At 37.2% G+C, this 18,614-nt stretch overlaps 1 protein-coding gene across 13 annotated transcripts in view; it reads left to right on the forward strand.

The window, feature by feature from the left end:
- The window catches only part of LOC133635227 (leucine-rich repeat-containing protein 7-like), a 149,722-nt gene that overhangs the window by 72,609 nt on the left and 58,499 nt on the right, over nucleotides 1-18,614 (forward strand). For 11 of the 13 annotated variants that reach the window (XM_062028155.1, XM_062028156.1, XM_062028158.1 and 8 more), the window contains 7 exons: nucleotides 4,640-4,769; nucleotides 4,838-4,953; nucleotides 5,134-5,203; nucleotides 10,435-10,534; nucleotides 12,478-12,602; nucleotides 14,265-14,483; nucleotides 16,084-16,206. In XM_062028155.1, the coding sequence (XP_061884139.1) occupies nucleotides 4,640-4,769; nucleotides 4,838-4,953; nucleotides 5,134-5,203; nucleotides 10,435-10,534; nucleotides 12,478-12,602; nucleotides 14,265-14,483; nucleotides 16,084-16,206 (883 nt within the window). The remainder of the gene's footprint in view (nucleotides 1-4,639; nucleotides 4,770-4,837; nucleotides 4,954-5,133; nucleotides 5,204-10,434; nucleotides 10,535-12,477; nucleotides 12,603-14,264; nucleotides 14,484-16,083; nucleotides 16,207-18,614) is intronic. The other 2 variants (XM_062028151.1, XM_062028153.1) reach the window with 1 other exon arrangement.

Consider the following 18,614-nt stretch of genomic DNA (forward strand, 5'->3'; position numbering starts at 1 on the left):
GTTCCTGAAACAAAGCCCTAAAGTAGTGGTGCCCATTTGGACCCCGAAGTTAGATTAATTTTTTTATTGGCCCTTGCCATATTCTAAAAATAAAATACATAATCTAATTAAATATTACATTGTTTTGCTTTGTCATCTATGGCAAAACATATTTTTTTATTTGTTCAGATAGTTGAGCTAGCATATATTGACCTACAATTGTCCCTTGTTTATCATGGCCAATTGGTTCCAGGCTTGATAAATGAATGTTCGCGAAGTAGGATTATTATTAATAAATCAAATATTTTCATAGTTAGTGCATAACAAACTGTTACCGACCTTTTAAATATATATTTTTAACATGAATAGAGCCATCTAAACATGAAATAACACCCATATAATCACCTTTACACCTGTTTTACCCAATATGGTAGCATTGTGTGTCTCACCAATAGCGCAGAGGATCCTCCAAGCTTCATTGCTATGGCTGTCACCCGGCCACTAAAACACGGCCACAACATGCAATACTTTGTCACATCCTGGGTAAATACTCTAAGTTACAACTGGGCTACCATGTGCTGAAACCACGGGCGTTGGTCAACTTGACAGTCGCAGCTACGATCACTAACTTTGTTGTTAGCATTGCTTGTCTGCGTTGTCATTCCGCATCGCTGAGGTCAAAGCAGCTGTTTATAGACTGAAGTGCTGCAGTAGGTCCTGCTGTTGTTTTTTGTCATTTCTCGTGTCAAAGTCTCACTAAGGTGTAGATCTGTTACTGATGAGGCAAACGTTTAAGATGAAGTTTATCCAAGAGTTGTTCCGTCAAAAGTTGGTCAATTTGATTGTCGCGGTGAAGATACAGTCGTGTCAAAATGAGCCGCTGTGTTGTCAGCATTGTCCCCCTAAAAGGGGAACTGCACTTTTTTTAGAATGTTGCCTGTCGTTCACAATCATTATGAGAGACAAGAACACACGTCTTTTTTTTTTTTTAACGATTTTAATGATGATTAAAAAACGCTTGAAAGATGTGGCTAATAGGAGTCACCGTTGTCGCCTTCAAAGCCCTGTAAAACAACTTCAAAACTCTTCGTTAATGTTTTGCGTACACATTGCAAGTTTATATATAATGTAGTAACATACATTTTTATAACTATATATAGTATGTACAATATTTACCGTATTTTGATCATTTTAATAATTTCCGGGACTAATGTCTTTAGCGGATTGATTTCTGTTTCCATAGCAGCACACGTCTGACTTCTGGCAACATGTGTGTTCCTACTTCTGGAATCAAACACAAGTGTGTTGTAATCATGGCAGACTTGGTAACAGACAACGAAGACAACTATTTTTGGACTAATTAGGATTTACAACCTAATACATTTGAAGGTAAATATCCTGCTGCTTATAGAAGCCAGCACGAAGAAAGAGTGAGACGTTTGAGCAGACGGAAGCCCGGAGAGCAGGGGTGTCAAACTCATTTTAACTCAGGGGCCGCATGGAAGAAAATCTGTGCAACCGCGGGCTGGACTATTAAAATCATGGCATTAAAACTAAAAAATAAAGACAACTTCATATTGTTTTTTTTGTCTTACAAACATACTGAAAATATTCCAATAAAAATATAGAAAAAAATAGAGGCAGCGGTAATGTTTAGATGCATGAAGGAAAGAAGAAAGTTCATTATTGTTTATAACTGAATACATTTACATATGGATAAAAATGTGTTTTCTTTTGTATTATTATTTTAATTAATTAGGTAACGTTTATGACAACCTTTTTCCAAAACCCAATATAGAATGCGAGATATAACAGGATAATGCATACATTTATCATTTGTTTTCAAAAAGGTTACAAAAAAGTGGGACCCCAGAAATGTATTGTGGGACCCCCATTTTATGACTTGAAAATTCCTAGCGCCAACGCTGATGGAGTATTCCAAAAACAGCAGCAGGCGGCTGTGGCCTGCGGGCTGGTTCTAATACTAATCAAATATCATCCCGGGGGCCAAAGATAATTAATTTGCGGGCCAGATTTCACCCGTGGGCCTTGACTTTGACACCCCTGCCGTAGAGAGAGGGAAACGCGATTTGACGCTATAAAAATGAAACTTGGAGCCAAGTTAGTTCGACATAAATGGCGGGCTTACCCAAAATCAACAGGAAACATCCCGGGCCAGCTGGACCAGATGAACAACTGTCCATCGAGTGAGTCACGATCGATCATGATACACGCAGCGTGCCAAGCGTGTTAGGACAACTACAGTACATACGCTGTCTGGCTAGCTCAGCTGTGTACAAGCAAAACATGCAATGTGGGTTAATACTTTACAGATACTGTAAATGATTGTTCATGTTTTTCAGTCAGTACAAATTGGTGTCATATCGCAGTGTTTTGCGTTACAAACTCAAATGCGTCTCGTGCTGACGAAGAAGCGAGCTTATCTCTTTCCGTAGTAGCTTTTACGGCAAATACCGTAGCATGGCAATGTTTTACTACGCTAGAAAAAGAGTTATTCAGTGTTCGCTCTTACAATAATAATGTCGCTACAGTTTGGTTAATATACAGATTATGGAAATTAAAAGCAGCATTGTTGACGGTTTTTGAATGCTATTTTAAAGTGATTTAGAGGTCAAATTGATTGCTCCCATTATCTGCATTGTTAGCCACCTAGAACAAGCCGATTTTTATATGTTAGAAAGCGGGAAAAAAAAAAAAATTGTCTTGTTGTCTCTTATAATGATTGTGAATGATAGGCAAAATTTAAAAAAAAGTGCAGTTCGCCTTTCACCCCTGATATTATGAAGTTCTAAATAATTGAAATAGTTTGTTAATGTCCATATACGTACATGTAACATTGACCATGACATATATGGCCAAATCCTATACAGTACATAGTATATAGTATATCATGTGCCTAAACAGCCACGTTTAGCAAGTCAGTAGTCAGTATTGACAACCACTTGTTCCGTTTTTCTGTACATAACTGGTGTATGCAGAACCAAATACCTGTTCCCAATTAGCCTGTTCACCTGTGTTTGATGAGCATTCCTTAACTTTCTCAATCTTTTTGCTGACTTTTTTGAAACATGTTGCAGGCATCAAATTTCAAATGAGCTAATATTTGCAAAAAATAACAACGTTTTCCAGTTCGAACGTTAAGTATCTTGTCTTTGCAGTCTATTCAATTGAATATAGGTTGAAAAGGATTACCAAATCATTGTATTTTTTTTTATTTACGATTTACACAATGAGTCAACTTCACTGTATATTGTAGTCTGTCTACCCATAAAACCCACACTATCAACCCGAAAACAGAAGTCCCACTTGGTGAAGATATTCATTGATTGCTAAAACATATACAATAGAAAATGAGACACCCTTTTCCTGGGTGGCTCTCACGTGAGAGGAAGGGGGGGGTTAATCATTTTGCAATGCCGCCTGCAAAAAATTATGGAAAGCGCCACTCTACATAGCAACTGACGCTGTGGTCAAAGTGGGAATTGCCACAAAACACATTTTAAGATATTCAACACTTTTGCCATATGGCGGGTAAAGTGGATAGTGCAACCCCTCAATTCGTCACGTTTCATGTGTCAGGTAAACTCCGACAAATAGGGCCATACGAATCCCCTTCCTCCTGTACTTATACTACTTATGCCATGTAGGCTCTGTGAACCACGACAACCTGCTGCTCAAATTGAATTGCCCCTTCAGGGATTAATAAAGTTGTTTGAAAAAATTGAATAATCCAGGCCCAAAATATTTAGAATAAAAATCTGCAATGTAGTGAAGCCGGGATATTTGAAGCATGATGTAGCAATTTTTTAATTTTTTAATTTATGTATTTATTTGACAGGGACTGTACAATTAAACATTGCTACCCACAGGTAACCAATGTCAAAGTACATAGGACTCCTAGCCACAGGCTAATTTGCAACCCTTGTTCCTGGTTAGGCTTTTAAAAAAAAGTTGAGAAAAGTGTAAAACACATACAAAAGGATTAAGACAAGTAAAAAAATAAAAACACATTGAAAACAATTGGCCCCAATGGCCCATACTACACCCAGTTCTAGTGCTCACACTTCTGATTTTCCTTAAGCCAATTTTTCAGTTATGTGGAGAAAAGTTTAATGTCCGACTGTGACTGGCAAGTGACAACCGATATCGGATTGGTTTTAGCATCTACAGTAAATGTACAAAGTGGCCCCTGCATCCTTGGAAAACATTTGGACAGCCCTCCCTTCGAGAGACTACAATGGTCCAAAAAATACTGTTGAACCGCCTTCAGCTTTGATTACAGCAATGTCATGACATCGTTCCTACAAGCTTTTGCAATATAACATTTATTTCTATCAGAGCTACAAGATTTTGTATTGATGACGGTGGATTTGGATCACGTGCGCCAGTCTCCCGATTGTCCTTCTATTTTTTAATAATGGACAGTCGCCGCATGTTGTCAAGACAAATATTTGACCCTTCTTTTTTCCAACGATCACAGGATGTGTCTTTGGACATGTTTCACAAAGCAGAAGAGCAGTTAGGATTAAACGACACAACACAGTAGGAACTCTCAGAGTGTACTCCTGCAGAATGATTTGCTTTATTTCTTTGCCATTTTCTCTGTGTCTCCCTGTTTCTCGCCATGTTTTCCACCCAGTCTCAGCTTGCTGGAGGAACTGGACTGTAGCTGTAACGAGCTGGAGTCCCTGCCTCCAACCATTGGCTACTTGCACAGTCTGAGGACCTTTGCAGCTGATGAAAACTTTCTGGTAGAACTTCCCCGAGAGGTGACCTTATTAACCTCCTTAGTGCCGTAATGTTGCATGAACTGATGGGGCAACTTACGTGTGTTTAGATCGGTAACTGTAAGAATGTGACGGTGATGTCGCTGCGCTCCAACAAACTGGAGTTCCTTCCCGATGAGATCGGACAGATGACCAAACTACGGGTCCTAAACCTTAGTGATAACAGGTATACACACACTCCTTCAGGAAACTTTTATCAATGATTTTCCAGTTGCTCTTACTGGCTGCAGTTGCTGTGGCAACAAGAGTTGCTATGGTTACGTGCTCTGCGGGCTGTACAGTACGTGGGCACAGGAAACATCTTAATCTCCCATTTGTGCTCCCCTCCCTCGTCTCTCATTGTCAGGTTGAAGAATCTACCGTTCACCTTTACCAAGCTGAAGGACCTGGCAGCTCTTTGGCTTTCTGACAATCAGGTAACTCTCATTTCTCCCACACAGAACATTACAGCCAACAAACCTGCCACAAATAAGCCACATTTTGTTGAACTAAACAAACTTGCAGGTCCGGGCTCTCAGGTTTTCCCAGATTGGGGGTCAACAACCCGCAGCTCTTTAGCACCGCCCTAGGCTTTGTGGCTCCCTGGAGCTTTTTCAAAAATGGAAAAAGATGGGGGGAAAATATATTTGTTGTTTTAATAATGTTTCTGTAAGAGGACAAACATGACACAAACCTTCCTAATTGTTAGAAAGCCCACAAACATGCTTCACTGATGAGAGTATTTGTCAAGCGCCGTTTTGTCCTACTAATTTTGGCGGTCTTTGAACTCACCGTAGTTTGTTTACATGTACAACTTTCTCCGTCGCTGCCACAGAAAGACGTGTTTTATGCCACTCCTTCTTTGTCTCATTTTGTCCACCAAACGTTTTATGCTGTGCGTGAATGCACAAAGGTGAGCTTTGTTGATGTTGACTTGCGTGGAGTGCTAATAATCCATGCTACCATGCTATTTAGGTTAGCTGTGTGTACATATTGCATCATTATGCCTCGTTTGTAGGTATATTTGAGTTCATTGAATTTCCTTTACCTTTGTCCTCTGTGTATTTAATTTATATTTGCATGTCTCATGACACATTATCTGTATGTAATATTGGCTGCATTTCTGATTGTGTGCCATGTTGTTCCAGACCACAGCAAATGTTACCATGTTGTTCCAGACCACAGCAAACTTTACCTAGCTTGCAAAGATTGTAATAAATCCATTAGAAGAAGACAGCCTGTCCTGTCCTTTAACTTGGACACACACATCATACCTTAGGCAGTTTTAAGCCAGTCATTTCCAGGAGTTATCTCACTCTCTGAGACACTAACTTAATGTGTTGCCTTCATTATAAAACTTACATCGGGCTTTTAACTTTTTGCGGCTCCAGACAGATTAGGTTTTTTTTATTTTTGGTGCAATATGGCTCTTTCAACATGTTGGGTTGCCGACCCCTGTTCCAGACCATTGGCCTTGGTAAACTCAATCAATCAAAACTTTGATAGCACTTACACAGCCTAGTTGTAACACAAAATGCTTTACGCTAGCTAAAAAGGAAGAATACGAAAAGAAAACACTTGCACACACCAACATTGACAATAACAAAATGTTTCATGGTGCTGAGGACGTTAGCATGCTAGCTACGTGTACGTTTTAACCTAATAATAATGGATTTTGTTACTTGGCACCATCTTGGAAGTATGCTAACTGCTCCCATGTTAGCATGCTAGCGTTGTATGCTGGCATATTAGCAAAGTGTGTACATTTATAACCTAATAATCATGAATTTCCTTATTTGTCGCCATCTTGGAAGTATGCAAGCTGTTCATCGACAGTGGACAATTCCTAAAACTGTAGGCCCTTCATATGAAGTAAATATAAATATTATTTAATAAATCAATCAATATAAAATAGTAAGATTAACTGTAGTAATAAAAATAACAACAAAAAAATAGAACATAAAAGAAGTGTGAAGTGTTTAATAAGAAGCCTGATTGAAATTGGTGAGCCTTTCACCTTTTGTTTGTTTCTTTCGAGCCGATACGTATACAATATTTACAACCCAAATGTAACATCCACATTTACACCTTGTTCTTAAAAAATTAATTTTCTTTGCTACTGTTCAGCCCAAAAAGGAGTGTGAAGAAGAACAATTTGTAAATTCCCGCCCCATGGTCATATCACCTTAAATCAGTTGTGTCAAACGTAAGGCCCGAGGGCTGGATCAGGCCCGCGAACAGGTTTTATCCGGCGCGCGGGATGACTTTGCGAAGTATAAAAATGAACCTGAAATTTTTGAATGAACAAAACAGCTGTTTTAAATGTGTCCACTGGATATCGCAATAGCAATTTTTGTATCTATGTAGATGATGCTACATATGTACAAAATAAACCACATGGTGTTAGTACATCAGTCGAGGAAAATGATCAAACTACATAAATAACATACTGTAATTTGATTTTGATGTAATTTTTTTTATCTTGATAGATTGAAAATTAACACCAATGAGTTTGATGAACAATATCACATCATTTATTCAGAATATATAAATAACGACAATACAATGTTGAATACTAAAACCGCAACATGTAAGTGTAAAAAAAACAACATTATGATTTGTACAATTTCAGAATGTGCTTGTTCTATTTTCAAACAAAGAAAACAATCTGAAGTTGTCTTTATTTTTAGGTTATTGTGCCGTGGTTTTACCAGTCCTGCCCACTTAGGAGTAGATTTTTCTCCATGTGGCCCCTGATCTAAAAGGAGTTTGACACCCCTCACTTAAATGGTTACAATGCTTCACAAATACAATGACGATCAATCAGATTTCAAAACAAATACAAAGACAGTAATGGTTTATAAATGTCCTATAGTCGTAGATTCTTGTTTATACATTTCAGAAGAATTTTCCTTTAATGTTTTTTTGAATTTGTTGAAATTTGTACATTCTTTCAACTGCATTCCTCATTTATTCCAGAGTTTTACACCCTGCATAGAGACACAAAAATGTTTCCGGTTGTTCTTCACTCTTATGATCTTAAAGTTTGATATTCCAGGCAAGTTATATTCTCCATCCCTTTTTGTAAATAGCTTTTGGATGTTAACAGGTAGCTGGTTATTTCTGCCTTGTAAACAAATTATAGTGTTAAGTTTTTTTTCAATAGCAACGTTCTCTGCAGACCTAAGGCTGTCCGGCAGGCTGTTTCAACGTGGCTAAACACCTCTTCACCATTGTCGGTGCCAGAGGACCTCCGAGAAATTGAAGAATCAATAGTCGGGGGCACCAACCCCTAGTTGATTTGATAATTGAAGTGTATCAATTAGGGCTAATGCATAATCCTTCTCAATCTGATTAACAATTTTAACGCACTTAACCCATGTGCACCACAGAAAGATTTAAAATCCCACATATATTTGTCTAAGTAGTGCTACTGTTGTGCTAGCACAAATGTGAAGTTGAACCAGCAATTACAGGCTAGTTAACCAAATAAGTCAGTATGGAAGGCATTGGTGCTCTATTGAATATTTGAGTACAAAAAAAACATGACGGAACAGTCGACCAATTTAATACCACAAAAGCAGGTGCACATTAATGTGGATAAAAGTTTGTTTGTAATGGACATGATGTTAAAGGTGTGGAAAGAGAACTTTACTTTTTTTGGAATATTGTTCGTTCAGTCGTTGTGAGAGATTTTTTTTTTTGCAGTCTAAAGATTAAAAACACTTGTAAAAGGCAGGTAACATTGCAGCTAATGGGAGCAATTTATTCTGCCTCTCAATCATTTTAAAAATGCATCCAGAAACCATCAACAATACTTCATTTACGTTACGTAACTTGTATAATAATCAAGCTGTAGCGACATTGATATTGTAAGAGCGAACACAGAGGAACTGTTTTTCTAGCTTAGCAACACATCGCCTTGCGACGGGATGCTACGGCATTAGCAAGAAGTAAGCTAGTTTCTGCACCAGCGGCTGATTGGCTTTTGAGTTTGTATTGCACAACACCATGCAATAGAACACCAATCTGTACTGAAAAACAATCATTCATATTATAGTGTCTGTAAAGTATTAACCCACATTTCATGTTTTGTTTACAGAGCTCGCTCAACAGTTTATGTGCAGTAGTTGGACTAACAAGCATGACGCGCTACATGCATCTTGATCAATATTATAGTGACTTAGTCGTCTCGATAAACAGTTGTCCGGTTGGTCAAGCTGGCCAGGGATGTTTTTTCCAGTTGATTTTTGGTACAAGATTTATCACTGCAGGGGGTTTGAGCGCCAGCAGTTTGTCTTTAGTTGTGATGCATTTTCTTTGAACAGTGTCTTCCTCTCCAGATACAAGAAGCCTTTTCATCGATAAAAAACATTGTGTGCCTTTCAGTGCAGCAGAAGCAAATTTCTGTCGGAATACTGTATCTTAGCAAGCTTCACACAGCCCCACTTCTTCAGCTTCTGTAACCTGTAGAGTGTCTTCCGTATATTTAAATTAAAAAATATATGGTTGTGAATCCTAACTTGTCCAAAGATTACCAAACACAAGTTTGTTGCTGGAAGTACGAACGCAATTTTGTTAAAGAAAGTAGGAAGTGCGTTGCTATGAGCACTGAAATAAATCCGCCTAGGAAAAAATTACCAAAATACGGTAAATATTGTACATATACAGTACAGGCCAAAAGTTTGGACACACCTTCTCATTCAATGCGGTTTCTTTATTTTCATGACTATTTACATTGTAGATTGTCACTGAAGACATCAAAACTATTAATGAACACATGTGGAGTTATGTACTTAACAAAAAAAGGTGAAATAACTGAAAACATGTTTTATATTCTAGTTTCTTCAAAATAGCCACCCTTTGCTCTGATTACTGCTTTGCACACTCTTGGCATTCTCTCAATGAGCTTCAAGCACACCTGTGAAGTGAAAACCATTTCAGGTGACTACCTCTTGAAGCTCATCGAGAGAATGCCAAGAGTGTGCAAAGCAGTAATCAGAGCAATTTTGAAGAAACTAGAATATAAAACATGTTTTCAGTTATTTCATCTTTTTTTGTTAAGTACATAACTCCACATGTGTTCATTAATAGTTTTGATGCCTTCAGTGACAATCTACAATGTAAATAGTCATGAAAATAAAGACAACTCATGGAATGAGGAGAAGGTGTGTGCTAACTTTTGGCCTGTACTGTATATTGTTGTGAACATGTCTGTTACTACAATACATACATACTTATAACATGTATATACAACGTTGATGGAGGTTTTTGAAGTTGTTTTAGAGGACTTTGAAGGTAACACAAAGAACTTACATTAGCCACATCTTACAGATGTTTTTTTATCTTTAAAATGCAAAAAAAATAAAAATAAATGATACATCTGTAATTTTGTCTCTCATAATGATTGTGAACCCTACGCAAAATTCCAAAAAAAGTGCAGTTCCCCTTTAATACACACGTTAAGTGGTACATTACCCTCTTTCTTGAGTCTAGTAAAATGAAGCACGATAGTTTTACAGCACTACCATCAAGACTTTAGTCCTGATCATATCTTTAAAGGAGAGTCAACAGCAGTGAGTGGGTGCATTGCTCCAAAAGCAGGACCAAAATGAGTGACAGTTCTTACTGGGATTTTAATATTATTGTCATATGTGTGTCTTTGCAGTCCAAGGCTCTGATTCCCCTGCAGACAGAAGCCCACCCTGAAACCAAACAGAAGGTTTTGACCAACTACATGTTTCCTCAACAACCTCGACATGATGAGGGTACAAGCCATTTGTGCGTGTGTGTCTGCGTCTGTGTCTACCCTTCTTGAGACATCAACAAGGAAAAGTACCTCCCATATGAGGACCGGTGAACAAGTTAGGACCGAAATCATGGTCCCAATGCGGAAAACCACTGCATCTAATAGAGAATGTCTCATTTGCACCCCTGGTGGTGAAATCGATCAAAATTAGGGTGGTCCCAAAAAGGAGGGATTTTTAAAATTGGCTGTGTGTCGGTTTTAAAAGTGCTCCCCCTCTGGTCAACATATGTAATAACAAGTGTGTGTAAGAAATTGAATTGGTCAAAATTAGTTTAAAAAATAAATAAATATATACTGTATATAGAGACATACTGTAATAACTTGAAGTAAATAATGAAGGTTAAAAACCAATTACCAACCAAAAATTAACCAAAAGCAGTCTTTTTTTCACAATGTGTCGACTTTTTTCTTATAAAATTGGGAACAATTTCTCATATTCTTTCTGTTTCTGTAATATTGCAATATGTTCTTATAAAATTATTACTTTTTATGTAAAATTATTACTTTTTTAAGTAAAATTATTACTTTTTAATGCAAAATGGTGACATTTGTCATATCAAATTCTGACTTTTATCACAATATTGTGTTGTAATGTAATGTAATGTTGTTCTTGTAAAACAGTGACATTTTTTGAGTGAAATGATGACTTTTGTCATAATTTTGCCAAGGAAAATTACGATTATTATTATAATATTGCCAACATTTTTAAGTTTTCTTTCTAAATTGTAACTTTTGTCGAGTAAAATTATGACTCTTTTCATAAAATTGCCAAAATGTGAAGCTTTTCTTGTAAAATTGCGACTGTTATTGTGTAAACTTTCAACTTTTATCATAATATTGCACAAATGTTCAGTTTTTCTTGTAAAATGTTGACTTGCTTTGAGTAAAATTACGACTTTTACAATAATACTGCCAAAATTCTAAGTTTTTCTTGTGAAATTGTGACCTTTTTCTTGTGAAATTCCAACTCATTTTGTGAATACAAATCTTTACATATCTAAAAAGGGGGCTCCTAAAGAGGGAGGCATTTTTCAGAGGTCTCAAGAAGGTAACAAATAAAAGAGAGAGTGTGCGCGTGCGTGTGTGTTTGTCTGTGAGTTGGGGGGCATTTGTAATATGATCAGGGACTAAATTGGGGCCTTAAGCATAATTACATTTTGAGGCCCCCCATTACAACCTTTTTTTTATTATTCACGTGATGACACTTTTTTTTTTAGAAACCACACTTAAATTTAAGTGTATGTATTTTTTGCACAATAACAAGTAAGTTGTCCAATATGTTGTTTTTGTTTTTTGTTGGTGCAAAATAACAAATTGAACATAATTGAAAAAATAATTAACATATCTTCTTGAAACATTATGGTCGGGACTCTGTACCAGGGATGATGGGAATTTTTTTCCACGGAAATTCGACAGTATATTTTTTTCACAAACAGAAATACATCTTTAAATAAATACATCTTTAAATAATTAAATGTGTCCTTAATTAATTGCACGTAATTAAATAAATAAATGTGTAAATGTATTTACTTTAAATTAAATTAAAAATAAATTATCTGATCATTCAATTATTGATTTAATGTAATTATTTATTTCAAGATTTGATTAAATCGTGAAAAAAATAATGAAATCATAAATTAATTAATGAAATCATGAAATAATTAAATCAATAATTAATTAAATGGTTAAATAATGCAATGTAATGTGAATTTTGTTTTAACTTTTTTAATCAAACTTTAATTTGATGCATATATTGTGCTAAAACAAAACAAAAATCCTCTCACTATTTATAACCGCACACATCAGCACGTTGATGTCCTATGAATTCCTACTAAATTGACTTAAAAATACGTCGTCAGTTTTACTTTTTTTTTCAGTTGATGCTCTTTTGTGTGTGTACAGATTATCAATCAGACAGCGACAGCTTTAATCCGACTCTGTGGGAGGAGCAGAGACAACAGAGAATGACTGTGGCCTTCGACTTTGAGGACAAGAAAGAAGAAGAAGACAACTCCGGGAAGGTCAAGGTCCGCCCCTTACTTTTGTGTCCTGTCTGTCCGTGTACATGTATAATATTTATGTACTGTATGTATGAGTGATGAGTGTATGTACAGTTGTCTACATGTTGTCTATTTGTATTTATTAGCATTTAACATCCTTTCTTTATTGGTTGGATGGAAGTTGCACATTAACATAACTGCTGTTTGGTATATGGAAATATAGCTTGCCTTTAAAAATCTTTCTTTTATCTTTAAATCAAATTTATTTTTTCCATTTGCAAACAAGTTTCTTCTTGTTTCTAATTTTGAAGTTGTATTATTTTGCGCCATGATGTTGTACTATATTGTATTGTAATCTACTGTAATGGTTTATGTAAATGTGTGAGAGTGGGTGTGATGTAGGGTCTGTGGAAGTGGTAGAGCAGTGTGTTTTTGTGTCTGTTGTACAAACCCCAAAACCAGTGAAGTTGGCGCATTGTGTAATTTGTAAATAAAAACCGAATACAATTATTTGCTTTTGGCACTAATACCCAATACCATCACAGATGCTGGCTTTTGAACTTTGCGCCTATAACAATCCGGATGGCTCTTTTCCTCTTTGGTCCGGAGGACACAACGTCCACAGTTTCCAAAAACAATTTGAAATGTGGACTCGTCAGACCACAGAACACTTTTCCACTTTGCATCAGTCCATCTTAGATGAGCTCGGGCCCAGCGAGGCCGGCGGCTTTTCTGGGTGTTGTTGATAAATGGCTTTCGCATAGTAGAGTTTTAACTTGCACTTACAGATGTAGCGACCAACTATAGTTACTGACAGTGGTTTTCTGAAGTGTTCCTGAGCCCATGTGGTGATATCCTTTACACACTGATGTTGGTTTTTGATGCAGTACCGCCTGAGGGATCGAAGGTCACGGGCATTCAATGTTGGTTTTCGGCCTTGCAGGGATTTCTCCAGATTGTCTGAAAATGATATTGCGGACGGTAGATGGTGAAATCCCTAAATTCCTTGCTATAGCTTGTTAAGAAATGTTCTTAAACTGTTTGACAATTTGCTCACGCATCTGCTCACAAAGTGGTGACCCTCGCCCCATTCTTGTTTGTGAATGACTGAGCATTTCATGGAAGCTGCTTTTATACCCAATCATGGCACCCACCTGTTCCCAATTAGCCTGTTTACCTGTGGGATGTTCCAAATAAGTGTTTGATGAGCATTCCTCAACTTTCTCAGTCTTTTTTGCCACGTGTGCCAGCTTTTTTGAAACATGTTGCAGGCATCAAATTCCAAATGAGCTAATATTTGCAAAAAATAACGTTTTCCAGTTCGAATGTTAAGTATCTTGTCTTTGCAGTCTATTCAATTGAATATAGGTTGAAAAGGATTTGCAAATCATTGTATTCTGTTTTTATTTACGATTTACACAACGTGCCAACTTCACTGGTTTTGGGTTTTGTATTTTATTCTACTTTGTGTTTTATGATTTCTGTATTTGTGTAGGGACCCCCTTGAAAACGAGATGCTGCATCTCAAAGGGCTATCATTAATTAAATTGAATATTACGATAGAAACTATTCCACTTGGCTTTGGTAACACATTTCCCTAACTAGTAATCTCAGATCAGAAAAGAAGCAGTAAATATGAAACATGTTCCTCGCTCTGTGTGTGTGATGGCCGTTCCTCTTTTTAAATAGGTGGAGATAAACCTCAAACGCTACCCAACACCCTATCCTGAAGATCTGAAAAACATGGTCAAGTCAGTGCAAAGTCTTGTGGGTAAAAATATCCACACTGGACATGGGCACCAGCATCATCTTAGCACCGGCACTGCCACCTCAGCAGGAACGAACATGGAACTTACACACCACAGCAATGAACAATATGAACCACCATGGCCCCTCCCTCCTAAAGAGGTAGGAAACATACACAAATAATCCCGCACACACTCAAAAGGCATGAGCATCAAAATTACAGAGTAAAAATACCTCAATTTACGAACTTCGATGGTTCTTGAAAAGGCTTAGTAAATAAAAAAAAGTTTGTATGATTAAGCAAATTTCTCCACAAAAAACAATGCAAACTGCCGACACGCACACACACATTGTCACTAGCCCTGTGGTGCTCCCATAGGTTGAAGTCCATAAACTCCTTAGTTTTAACAGCTTTAACAATGATTAAGTATAACAATTAAAATTTACTTTCCCTTGTTGGTCAATCTTCTTGGCATGGTGTACAGCGAAAGGGGGAGCAGAACAACGCTGTGGATACTTCCAAATGTTTCAAATCACTAGTCCATTGCTTTTTTTCTCAAATCATATTGATCTAGAAAAACTACAAAACAATTTTAAAATGGCCTAAATACACTTAAAAGTACAGAAAGTAGCACAGCAGCTAACAGCAGCACTGCTATGTTGACTAAATGAGTATTTGAGATCGATCTGTGCTGTCGGGCACAGAATGATTGCGCTGCAAGACCCACAAGTAAGTAAGTAAGTAAGTACATTTTATTTATAAAGCGCTTTTCACAGATAAAATCACAAAGCGCTGTACAAAACATAGGTGAAATAAAACAATTCAATTAAAACAACAGGGGCAACATCATAAAAAGAATACAAAGTGGATTAAAATTGATAGTTAAAAGATGCATTAACTAGAAGCTTTACTAAAAAGAGAAGTTTTCAAATGTTTCTTAAAAGTGTCAACACAGTCAAGATCACGGAGGGACTGGTGCAAATTGTTCCAGAGTCCGGGAGCTATAGCATGGAATGCCAGGTCTCCACGGGTTTTAAAACAAGTTTTTGGGATCTTTAGAAGACCCTGTTCTGAAGACCGGAGGCTGCGCCCTGAAGAGTCCATAGCATATCAGTGATGTACTGAGGGGCCCCACCATGCAACGCACGGACTGTCAGAACTACAATTTTACACTCAATGTGGAATTTGACTGGAAGCCAATGAAGACTGGATAAAATGGGGGTAATATGGACTGTTCTGGGTGCACCGGTCAAAAGTCTGGCAGCCGCATTTTGTACAGTCTGAAGTCTGTTTAGCATTGACTTGTTGAAAAGAGTGAAAAGAGAATTGCAATAGTCAATACGAGACGAAATGAACGCGTGAATGATAATTTCCAGATCCAAATTTAACAACAAATTTCTCACTTTAGAAATATTTCTCAGATGATAAAAACAGTTTTTGGTCAGTTGACGACAGTGACCCTCCAAAGACATTGACTGATCAAACACAACCCCAAGGTTTCTGAGGCTGCTTTTAACAGATGCACCCAGAGCACCAAGGTAGTTCTTGATCAGGGGGATCTTTTTATCAGGAGCAATTATCAGAGTTTCCGTTTCAGAGATGGATGAAACGTTTTTTACAATGAGACAAGGTTTGTACACTAAAGTGTATTTTTATTCGGTCTGTGGTCCGTAAATCCAAAAATTTGTAAATGGAGGTTTCACTGTACTCTAATATTTGTGTTTCGTTAATAATGTGAAAATAAAAATGTGTGCTAATCAGGTAACAGACAGAGAGATGCAGGACTTCTCTCAGACTCAGTTGATGGACCAGGGACTGATGCATAACTCTGGCATTGACATTCCAAAAAGGAAGGACAAAGAGGACCTGACAGAGAGCTCAGAGGTTTGTGCCTCTATCACACACACACGAATATTCCAAATGGTTTGCAGGTGAATGTTGACTGGCAGAATTGTTTTAGTTTATTTCGTTTGGCTTAAGCGTAGTCGAAAAATGTTCAAATTGGGTTACTGATGGTGCAGTTGTGAATATCTGCTTATTATGGGCCAGTCCATGGTGTAGTTGTCCCCCCCCACACACACACCAATACATCCCGTTTCATGTGTCAGGTAAACCGCAAATAATCCCCTTTTTACTGTAAATCTCATTAGCGACTTTTCACACCCTAAAATAAGTCTACAACACTAAATAAACAAACACTGCACAGATTGAATGGTTAAGTCCATGGATCACCTTTGCTGGGGTCGGCTTGGGATCTGGTAGAGCGTCGAGAAGACGATCAAACTTGACTATCTAGAGGAAATTAACAAAAGGTTTTCGGAATTGAAGTTGGCAAAGGATCATGAATTGTTACTAATAATTTTTTGATTGACTCTAAATTTGTTGTGCTGGTGTCTGTACCTAATGCTACAGCTAGCGATGAATGGTGACATCATATTAAAGGTATTGTTTACAAGAATGTTTTGCAACATGTTTAGGTTCTGGTGCACGTGTTTCTGACAGCAGCCCTGAAGGCATTCATTGAAAGGCGTCATGTCAACTCTATGAACGAGGATATTGGTCTGTTCCAGATTGTCTGGGCAAAGAGCCATGTGCCATATTGTCCTCCAAAACCTGACCGCAAATCTGCTAAAGATGATGCATAGTGTGACCATCCCCCATTTCAGTTTGGCAATAGGACACTACTCTGGCTCATTCCAGTTGACACTAACCTGAAGTTGCCCTATGGCGCCAGTCTTCTCAAGATCAAACAATTTGACTAAATTTATTTCACTTTAGCTGGCACATGTACCTGATTTGTAGCACAGGGGATGGGATGCTGGAACCAAACAAAACAAGAGTCAGTAGTAACTAGGGATGATACTCGAAACCGGTTTTCCCGGTTGTTTGATAAGAAAAGAACCGAGTCCTCGGACTCGAATCCCTTTTTGAGAACCGGTACCCGTTATCAAGACCACTATAGTAAAGGAAAAGAGTTGATTCTTTATTCGAATCCCGTCCCGACCAGAAATGCTCCGTGGGACATCACAATAAATGACGTCACGTAGCTCAGTCATTAGGCGCAGATAGCGAAAGCAGGAAAACAATGGACGGGAAAACGCGCTCCAAGGTGTAATAAAGTTCAAAACAAAAGCTATAATCCATCGAATAACTTTACTGAGAGATTTTAGCAGGGTAAAACACATGACGAACACTTTTACCACCAACCGGAAACATAGCAACGCACCTCCTTTACGGCAGCTGTCGCAACGTTCTTAAAACAACCGCAGCACATACATATATATATACAACATATCTCCCTTTTTTAACTTTTGTTTTTCTTTCCTTGTAAACAAAACAAAATCACACTGTATATGTGTTGTCTGTCTAATTATAAATAATGCAGACGAGGCGTGTTGGCTGAGTTCTTGACGTTTACTTTCACAGCGTGGCAACATGCAACACTTTTCGGGGCTACCGCGCATGCTTGTAACTCCCGTTGCATGCTGGGTAGTGTAGTTGTTATATTCTCTAGCTCATAACATTTTTACCCCATAAAGAAATAATGTTAACTCAATAAAGTGTATTTCTTTTTTTAGCTTTAACTTTTCATTTATTAGCATTGTAACCACATTTGCAAACAACTTTTCTCTTCATAGAATTTTCTTTCAATAAAGAAATAAAGTGCAAAAATGTCAAAGCATCATAACAAACAGTTATGTCAAATAGCAGCAGAAGTGCACTTTTTGGAGAGCTGTATTATTTTCAGTTTTGTGCCCAAGGGACTGATTTTATTTAACACTATATTATTATTTATACACATGTAGTGATCACAGAGACAGGTTGTTTTTGTGTTACTGTATATATTTGTTTTTCTGAAAAATCCCACTTAATATACTTTGGGTAACAACAGTCAATATTTATTTATTTTATTTTATTTTTTTAGGTGAGTAGCAGTCAATATTTATTTATTTATTAGATTTTATTTTTTTCTTATATAATAAAAGTGAGCTTTTGTTAAACCAAATATTGTGTGTTTTTTTCCCATATACAACAACCTATCTGGACTCGATAAGAGAATCGATAAGGAATCGGTTCGATAAGAGGATTCGATAATAGGCTCGAACTCGATAATTCCTTATCAAACATCATCCCTAGTAGTAACAGCAGAATTGGCTATTTAATGCAGGCAGTCACTATTTATCTGACATAAATGTTATTTTGGTCATTCCACAAATTCACATTTCTTCCAAATGTATTCATTTAAAAGAGACATAATTTAGCAAACCTATACATCTAAATCATTCACACAA

The sequence above is a fragment of the Entelurus aequoreus genome, linkage group LG19 (assembly GCF_033978785.1).
Source record: "Entelurus aequoreus isolate RoL-2023_Sb linkage group LG19, RoL_Eaeq_v1.1, whole genome shotgun sequence".
NCBI lineage: Eukaryota > Metazoa > Chordata > Actinopteri > Syngnathiformes > Syngnathidae > Entelurus > Entelurus aequoreus.